This window comes from Cibotium barometz, chromosome 17 (genome assembly GCF_041138505.1).
Source record: "Cibotium barometz isolate CiBa-2024 chromosome 17, ASM4113850v1, whole genome shotgun sequence".
NCBI lineage: Eukaryota > Viridiplantae > Streptophyta > Polypodiopsida > Cyatheales > Cibotiaceae > Cibotium > Cibotium barometz.
Window position 1 is genome coordinate 17,786,972 of NC_141062.1, and position 10,248 is coordinate 17,797,219.

General features: G+C 39.0%; 1 protein-coding gene across 7 annotated transcripts in view; it reads right to left on the bottom strand.

Moving 5' to 3' along the window:
- Positions 1-9,666: 9,666 nt before the first annotated feature.
- Positions 9,667-10,248, bottom strand: part of LOC147629725 (protein IQ-DOMAIN 6-like) — a 2,675-nt gene continuing 2,093 nt past the window's right edge. For all 7 annotated transcript variants that reach the window (XM_086811263.1, XM_086811267.1, XM_086811262.1 and 4 more), the window contains one exon: positions 9,667-10,248. This exon is cut by the window's right edge and continues 173 nt beyond it. In XM_086811263.1, coding sequence (XP_086667389.1) covers positions 9,864-10,248 — 385 coding nt within the window. In that variant the 3' untranslated portion in view covers positions 9,667-9,863.

Here is a 10,248-nt window from a genome sequence, read left to right on the forward strand (position 1 = left end):
TCCAACAACACCAAGTAGAGTAAGCACTTAGCTCGAATGGTCTCTTTTCAAAATGTAGGAACCTTTTCTTGCGTGTCAAAATCTTATGGCAACATAGGAGGGGAAGAAATTCATAATGAGATTGCTAATAGAAGCTCATGGAGAAATTAATATTTTTGTTGGCAATGTGCTGGTGTTAATGTTTGCCAAATGCATTGTAGTCACAAGCACACGATAAGTAGTTAAGGAGATCCTTTCTTGGGAGGAGTGCACTAATCACTAAATATGGTGAATAGGGCCAAGATGAGCAAGCACTAAATTGTTTCAAATGGATGGAATACGGGGGCTCTATCCAGATGCATGATGTATTCTCTTGGATTGCACTCATCGTGTGTTTATGCCCAGTAAGGGAAAATCTCGGATGTTATAATTTTTTTCAAATAGATGTCACATGAGTCTCTCCCAGTGCAATCACATTTGCATGAATTTCAAAATCAGCGTACAGTACTTGCAAAAGCAAATGAATTTATTGACATGCATATGAGCAGGGATGTACTCACTTGGACTGCACTCATCAGAAGATATGCCCACACCAAGGGCAAGGTCCAAATTCTTTGATTTGTTGGGATTATGTCTATTTGTCAAAGTTTAATATAACCTTCTTTTTTCTGTTGCCTGTTTTTGTGGCTTGGTCAAGCCACTCTTTACATGCATTGACCTTTGCAAAAGTTTTAAAAAGTTTGTGGTGGAAGCACATGAGTAGTTGACAATTCGTGCTTCAAACTACACGCGATGTGCAAGTGTTACTCCATACATGTCTCATTCAATTGTTACTCCATACATGTCTCATTCAATTCACTGATTCCAATGTGTGATAGATGTTTATGTGGATTTTTTTGTATGCAAAGATGCCTCCTTGGCAAAGTTGTCTTTGTGATGGGGTGCATAGCCCCTAACTCGAAGACGGATCATGCCACTATCAAATATAAGGCCTATCTACTCCCCCCCCCCTCCCCCCCCTTTCTCGTGCGAGGACGAGTCTATGTTTTTTTCCATGATTCAAGAATTCTCTTGTCCATCAAAGAGACGGGTCATGCCACTAGGAGACGAAAAATGCGGACGAAAAAGAGGCGCCATGCATAAACACATGTCAAATATTACTTAGATGCTATCACTAAATAATAAATTAATGACAACCAAAAAAACGTTGTGAACACTTATTTTGCAGGCGATGTGTGGACCCTCAAACAAAGCTTCCCTCGTCCAAAGTCCACCCACAATTTTGCCTACATGCTTTACTTTTAAAACTATGAGTGGCCCAGACTCGCCTTCTGCGGGTTTCTCTCTTTCTATTTGGCTCTTTTTTATTTTTTTCTTTTTAGAACAAAACAAAAAACATTTTGTTTAAACTAATTCTATGCTCTCTCTCCCCCTTCTTTTTCTCTCTCTTTCTTCTCTCTTTTTCTTTCTTAAAAAAAGGCACATTAATTAAAAAAATACCTTTTTAAATAAATCTTTCTTTGTCTCCCTCTCTCTCTCTCTCTCTCTCTCTCTCTCTCTCTCTCTCTCTCTCTCTCTCTCTCTCTCTCTCTCTCTCTCTCTAATACTTTAATAAAGTGTTTTTACGATGCACATGCACATGGGATGCACCTAGGAACATGGGTTTAGGATCATTTACATGTGGGATTAGGGCACATGGGCCTTGGGGACTATAAACTGCATGTGCTCTAAGACTAGTGAGTTTTAAACCTTTTGAAGTCTTTGGAATATCATTACACTTTACTTTCCATAGTCCTTAGTGTTAATCTCTCAAGCTTTCCTTAATCCAAGCTAATTAGGTTAATCCAAAGCTAAGCTAGATGTTTCTTTCTTTCAAATACTCTCTTTACCTCTCTTTAGCTCTCTCTTACTATTTGTAACCCTCTCTCTCTCTCTCTCTCTCTCTCTCTCTCTCTCTCTCTCTCTCTCTCTCTCTCTCTCTCTCTCTCTCTCTCTCAATGTCTAGCCCTTTAACTCCCAAATAAGGTATATATGTAGCATTTATTTATAATGATGTGTGGACTAGGCTAATAATGCGTCGGGGTACTCTTTTCCTCTTTAGGAGGTTTTTCTCTCGAGCGTATGTACGCACCCTTATGAGTGTGTAAGTGACCTTATCATGTTACTTCACTCATTATTATCAATCTACTTTGAGTGTTATACTTCCATCTATCTCTCCTTGATTACTGCATCTATATGTGTGTCGCTACATTGATCTCCACTCTAACAATCGATATCAGAGCAAGCTCTCTTGGCTCTTACCCCCTTTTCATCTTCTCCTAGAGTTACTCTTTTGATTGTCTCAAAGTGAGCTATCCTCTTGGGTGAAGAAGGTATACCATATAATGTGTTGTAACTATCTTAAAAGTGTTTCAAGTACGTTTTCATATGCTATAAAGTTTTCCTAAGCATCCCAAGGGAGTGTTGGCTCGAATTGTTTTTGTTCAATTATGGGTTCTTCGCACAACTGCCAATAGCATTTAGTGTGCAGGACAGTGCCATTGTCATCTTCAACAACGCATCTTCAAGTTCATCTTCAACAATTTTAACATCGTTAACATCAATTTTTGCATTTGTGCTGCTAGTATCATTTCCACACTCCACATTGTAATTTTTCATACACTTTGCAGGTTTCCATCATCATCAATGATCTACTGGCACCATTTCGATTGCATTCAATGGACATTGACAGTACCTGGAAATAGTTAGGATATTTGCATTCTATGTCAAAGATTAGTTATTTGAAGGCAGAATGGTAGGCAATGATGTATTTGGGGGGGGAGGGGGGGATGCTTTCCGCTAAGGATAAGCTTAAGGGGACCAACTACCCATTGTGGTCCTGGAGAAAGCAAGGTAAGATGGTACACTTTTTGGTGATTTTTTGCATTCAAAAGCACATGCTTTTTTAAAATTCCTTATGGGCTTCAAGAGTTATTAGGGTGCTTCTAGTACTTTGAAGGCATGATCTCTCCTAAAAGCACATTAACTTATATGAATTTGTAGTCTAAGTGCCTTAAAAGCACTTAAAAAATATTTCTTAAGGACACTGCTTAAAAGCACCTTATCTTGCTTTAATCCTACTATCCAGCACAAGATCCCACTATAAAAGTGCCTTTACCATGGAACCAAGTTCCATTTCTTCTCCATTTTGGACAAGGAACACAGAATGCAAGGAAGGATAAAGAGCCAATGCCTCCTCACAAAAGGGGAATCGTAAGGGCATTCACAGAACGTGTCCTCAGTCTACTAGCAAGCCTGCAACCTCGAAGCCAGCTGGTGGAGAAGTGCCATTGGAAACCACGTAGCCCAATCCCATAGGGCAAGAGATCTCATACCCTAAAACAGAGGGTCCTGCACAAACCAGTCTCCTTATGTTCCACTGCCACGTGAATACGGAGAAGACATGTTGAGGATGACATTCAAAATGGGAAGAGGGATACTGATCAATATTGCACTAAATCCACTAAATCCACTTGAAAAGATAGCTAAACGAGGTCTTGAGACACACTTTCATAGTGAGATTCTCACCCACCAGTGGAGCCAAATGGAACCATGTTGCACAGATATATAACCTGAAGCAAGAGGAGGGAGAAACCATGTGGGGGGATTAGAACCAAGTATCTCCACATAAGACATGCACCACCATGTGACATCTCTTATTATCCGACTTATGATTGATCTTAAGAGAAAGAGGCTTCATGACCATTTTTACAGGTCTAGATACTATATCATAAGTGCTGGCGCAAGATAGTAGACTTGGTAGACAATCTCTCTAAGACAAAGATATAGAAGTGGTCCACACCCTAACCAAGAGATAGGGGACACATCATCCAAAACCTCATGCGATGGCCAAGGGTGCCCAACCAGCACCAGCTAGAGTCCTAGTTAAGGACATGAGCATGGATGAGGTGGTAAAGAATCTATTTAGGCTAGCAATGGGACTGGGGAAGCCCCAACCAACACCAACACCTCAAGCAAGCTACCCACACCTATTCCCACAAACAGATATAGAGAATCCATTTAGGTTAGTAGTGGGGGGGCTGGGGAAGCCCCAACCAACACCTCAAGCAAGATACCCACACCTATTCCCATGAAGAGACATAGTATGGTGTGCAATTTGCAACCCCCGCCCAAAACCATACAAGTATGGAGTGTCCAATGTTGAGAGCTAGATAGCAACAATATAGTTCTCATTGGTTGCCAGCGCTACAAAGACCATAATACAGCTCATTATTGGTACCAAGGACTTTGGCACCACAATATATGCTCGCGTTGTGCTAAGGAAAACATTAGCCTTACCGACCCCACCAGTAGGCATAAGCTCTAGTGCGCACATATCAGAACCCTTTACCGCCGTAAGGTATGTATAGACTACCCCAATCACCATATCCACCCTCGATACTACCAGTCCAACCTGTTCCTCCAAGAATTGCACTAATATAACAATACTCATCAGTGCGACCCTACCCGCAGGAAACAGAAACCCAAGAACAAGAGATCTATGAGTCTTATGACCAACAAGACCCAAGAACAAGAGAGCTATGAGTCTTCTAACCAAGTAGTTCCTCCAAGAACTGCACCAAAATAGTATGTGGATGACCCTACCCGCAAAAACAAAAACCCAAGAATAAGAGATCTATGAGTCTTATAACCAACAAGACCCAGATAAGTAGTAAATAGTACGATCCCTATGGGTATCTTGACTAGGGTTCACCCCCATTGACTACACATCTATGTTCGAGGCCATTGTGTAACAAAGAGCAAGAGACCTCAACAATATGACACAAGCCACTGATGCAAACGCCTAAACCATATTGCTAAGTGCCCTCACAAAGACCCTGCACCAAACCCCCCAAGTGGCACTCTGAATCTAGTGCCCAACTCTAATGTAATTCCTTATGGGAGCACACACTATAAATGCGAATTTGACCAACAAATTAATAATTTCCCCCATGGTGGCAGAAGCATCGGCCTCCATGATTTGACGAGTCTTATCCTGTTAGAGGACTCATTCACACAAGCCTCTTAATGCAATTTATCGGTAAGAGAATAGTAGAGATGATAGCCTTTGGTTTCTGACCTATAGCCAATAAAAATGCATTTCATTTCCTTATTACATCAATCTTAGTCTTGCTTTTTGATGGCACAATATAATATGCCAAATAACCAAAAACATGCATGTGTTCAATCTTAAGTTTTCTGTTGAACTAAGCTTTATAAGGAGTTATAGTTTTGAAAGCTTTAGTGGGGCACCTATTCAGCAAGTAGGAAGCACAAAGAATTCCTTCCATACAAAACTTGTGTGAAATTTGTTCACCTTTAACCATGCACCTAACCATCTTCATGAGAGTTATGCTTCTTCTCTTAATAGCATTTTTTGTGGTATATAAGAAGATGTGCATTGATGCTTAATGCCTTTTTGTGCCAAAAAGCATTTGAAAGCATTAGACAAATATTACCCCCTATATCTATATAGAGGGTTTGGACTTTTAAGAGAATTTCATTCTCAACCAAAGCAACAAAGTGTTAAAAATGAAAAAATACCTCTGATTTAATTTTCATGGGGTAAGACCAGCCAAATTTGTTGTAATCATCAATGAAGGTCACAAAGTAAAGATTTCCTTCCAAAGACCCAAGTCCACATTGGACCACACAAATCACTGTGTATGAGCTGCAATTTGTAGTCAACTCTATCCATTGCATTCTTTGGGAAAGGTTGGCAGGAGACTTTGCCAAGGATATATGGATCAAGTGAAGGAAGATCCTCTAACATCCCGTGTTTCTACAGAATCTTTGTTGGATTCCATCTTCTTCTTATCCTTATTTTGAAGCAAATTAGTGATTGAACTATAGTAAAATCAGGCGATTGAAGAAGTCAAATCACTTGATCAAAGAAGTGAAATTTCCAATTAAATTAGATGATGTAAAAATATTGATCGCTCAATTTTGATGAAGATGAATCGGGTGATTGAAGAAGTTGGATCGCTAATTAAACTAGTCATCCTGAATCATATGATTGAATCACGCTAAATCCCGCGACTTATGCAGGAATCGGGCGATTGTAAAATTTGGATCATCGATTGAGCTGGTCTTGCATGGCATCCCTTCATTTATGCAAGAATTGGTCGATTGAAGAAGTTGGATTGCCAATTGAAGTGGTCATGAATCAACAATTACAAAGACTTATCTACCATGTGTTAGCTCGTGTGGGTGAAGCAAAGTTACAGGCCTATCAAACCACTAGACGACTCACTGGCAATGATGTAAGAGAGGGACAAATGGCATCATATGGCACAACAATGTGATGGGAGAAAATGATGGGATTGCTAAACTACTTGCTTCACTGTTTGGATGATCACAATGTTGGAGAGCAATGAACACTTGATGGAAAATGATGGCGATGGTGGATGCTACAATTGACAAAGACGTGAATGGTTGGCCTTGTAGGAAGAGAAGCTGCCTTCTGTCGTATGTGTAAGTGAAACTCCAAGTATGCAAGAAAGCTTCAATGGAACCTTACAAGGAGTCCAAATCTCTAGCAATTGTGAAGAAGCTGAGAGATCAAAGTATGTACTATGATACCAGTGTTAGCTCACAATGGGAGTGAACTCGTACACACACACAATGCCCAATGAGAAGAAATCAAGGGTGTAGAGTGTGAGTAAGAATGGCTAGCTCAATATACTAAGGGAGAAAGAGCTCAAAGCCAGTACAAGGTGAAAGTATAAAATAAGCAGCAACCTTAAACAATGGATGTGGTTGCTTATATACTAGTAGCTAACCCTAAGGTGTCTGTTCACACTTGGATAGCCATGGGGAAAATTCCGGTGGGATAAAATTTCCCATGGCATCAATACATGGCCTCACTATAATACTACCATAAATATCTAACATTAAAGGGCATTTGACTCCAAGAAGATACACTCCACAAAGGAATGGAGTGGAAGGCAAGAGCCATGCTATATGAGAAAAACATGACAATACTACTATTGGTGGATAGAGGCATGTAATTATGTGGTCTTCTTGATTAATAAATCAATCCAAATACAATTTCGGAAGAAAAGTTCATTGGAAAAAGCCTAATGTGGTGAATTTGAAGATCTTTGGATTCTTGTGTTATCCACATGTCCTAGATGAGAACAAAGCTTGAGCCAAAAGCTTTAAGATGTGTGTTCAGTGGAATTGATTTGCAAAAGGGTGTCTACAAGTGCTATGACCCCACACAAAAAAAGATGTATGTGGGTAGAGATGTTGACTTTGATGAGATGCATGGATGGTATGACAAGCACAAAGAAATCATCATCAAGTGCATCCCAATCTCACCGCATAGTGTGGGAAAAGTGGAAAAAGAGGAGAAGATGTCTCCATGGAAAGGAGGAATTTTTACTATCACTAGTGAAGAACCAATCAAAAGTGGTACTCAAGCAGTGATCCCTCAAATCAATCAAGGAGTTAAAGATGTGGAAGAAATTTAACTCTGCACAAAATTGTGCTTTTTCTTTAGCATTCTCTTCTTCACATCATTACTTGTCAAAAACAAGAAAGTGCAAGACATGGAAGAGCTTAGATATTTTCTTAGAATGGAAATAATCAAAGGTGAGAAAGCATATGTGCTTTTATTAAAGAAAATATATCTTGAACATGTTGGAACAGTATGGTTTGATAAATTGCAAAGCTATAGCCACACCCTTGGAGGTAAATGTGAAGCTTGAAGTAGACAAAGGATCAATATTTGAAGATAAAACTATGTATAGACGACTTGTGGGAAAACTGATATCTCACAATTACAAGGCCAGATATTGCTCATGCAGTTAGAGTGGTAAGTGAGTTTATGCAAAACCCGCGAAAGCCTCACATGGATGCATTGAGAAGAATCTTGAGATAAGTCAAAGGCACGGTGAATCAAGGACTTCACTATTGGTGTGAAGATGAGTTTAAACCTCATACATATTGTGATATGGATTGGACAGGAGATCCATCAACAAAAGGAGAAGCACCATAGACATGTGTTGCTCAATTGGGAATGGTTTTGTTTCTTAGACATTAAAGAAACAATCCACACTAGCCTTAAGAACTACAGAAGTAGAGTATAGAGCTTCAGAAGCATAAGCAACATGTGAAGTTACATGGATGCAACAATTATTTATAAATTTGGAAACAAGTTTGAGCTAGTACCTATATATAGTGATAGCATGAGTTCCATTTAATTAGCCCAATAATTCTATGTTTCATGCCCATACGAAACATATTAAGATACATTATCACCTTGTGAAAGAAAAAGTTCTACAAGGACAAGTGGATCTAAGTTTTGTGAAGACTAAGGATCAAATTGCGGATATCTTCACCAAAGCATTGAAGTTTCAGGTTTCAAAGACTATTAGGAGTTGAAGACATGAACTTACCCTTTATAGGAGTGTTGAAGTATACAAGCTCAAGGTGGATATATAGAGGATGCGAGCATGAATCCAAACAAAGACAAACAGATACCTAGAACAAAAGATATGGAGTTTTTTAGTGTATAGAAACACACTCTTAGAATATAGGAGTTTATGGTCATTAGGAAACTTTAAAAAAATAGATAGAAAGAAATAGATACCTAAAACAAAAGATATGGAGTTTTTTGTGTTATGTATAGAAACACTCTTAGACTATACTTTTTAGTTTATGGTCATTAGGAAAATAAAAGAAAAATCAATACAAAGCAATATATGATTTTATGAAGTTGTGTATAAGGGTATCAACACATGCATAATACACAATTCAAGATTCAAGCTTCCATCCATCATGTTTTAACATGCTCACATTTGCAACTTCGTGTATCTAGGTTCATGACTCAGGTATATAAGTTCACGTGTCTAGATTCACGTCTCTAGACTCATGTCTCATGGCCCACACCTCTAGGCTTGCATATCTAGACTCACATCTATATGCTCACCCCTTTTTTGTATGAACTCAACTCATACTTCCCTTGTATGAAATAATAAGTCTACTTGGGACACAAAAATCTAAGAACTAGGCCTATAATAACTAGGCCTATAAGAACTAGGCCTATAATAACAAGGTTGGTGTACACTTATTACGTAATAAGTGTACTTTAATTTTTTGATAATTATGAAAGATAAGAATTTTCCCTAGAATTTGTAGCTAGTACAAATTGTATAACAAGAAAATCTTCCAAGTATGAGTAGGTATGTCCTTACAAGTCTTAAGGCAATAATAATTGGTTAGTATAATATGATGTATACCTTCCTCCAGACTCACATCTCCAAACTCACAGCTCGCATGTTCAAACGCAAGTCTCACATGTCCAAGCTCATGGCTCACATCTCCCAGTTCACGTGTTTTGACTCACATCTTTTTTCGCGAGACTGTGGACTCGCGTTTCCCAACCTGAGAGCTCGTTTGGCTTGGTTTTTATTTTTTTTAAGATTTTTTAGACTTGATGGAATGTGATTAAGGATTGTGATGCAAGTAATTAAATTTTTTATTATTATTTTTGGATGTTTAACTTGCTTCAAAGTTACCAATTTCAATAATCCATGAAAATTTATGAAATGCATGAACATTTTTTAGCCTCGTTTCATCTACAATTTGCAAGAACTTAATAAAGTGAAATGCATATGCATTTTAAAATAAATAGAAAAAACCTCTTCAAAAACATTTAAAATAGAAAACCTAAAGAAATGTACATAAGGTCACATTTGCTAGCATTCTGATGATAAGATCATAGAAAAAGAGCTAGGAGTCCTCTTACATCTGCCTTAAATCCTATGCTTATGGGTGGGAGTGTCCAACCTTGCCTTCACATTTCAGAGACTATGTAGCTTCTCTTCAACTCGGGGCCATCACAAGATGGGCTTCAGCTTAAGAGGAATTCGACATTTTGCCATGGCAGATTGAGTTGCAACCATGTAGCCAGGCATTTGCAGGGTTTCATTAGAGGTATGCTGTCCCCCTATCGGTGAGTTGGAGTCAGCACTGTGGGAGTTTGAAATACCCAAGGCAACACCATGGGAGGTAGGGGTAGTAGTGCCCTTACTAGAGCTACTAGGGCTGCTACCATCGTGGGCATCCAAGCTCACACCAGATGATCCTGGTGTTGTCTGCAAGACTCCTTGTGTTGAATGATGAGGCCCAGAGTAAGTGAACCTAGGCGGAACCACCCTCACACTCACTTTGTTCCTCCTCACTTTTACCTGACTCATCTCCATGGCCATCCTCATCTCCATT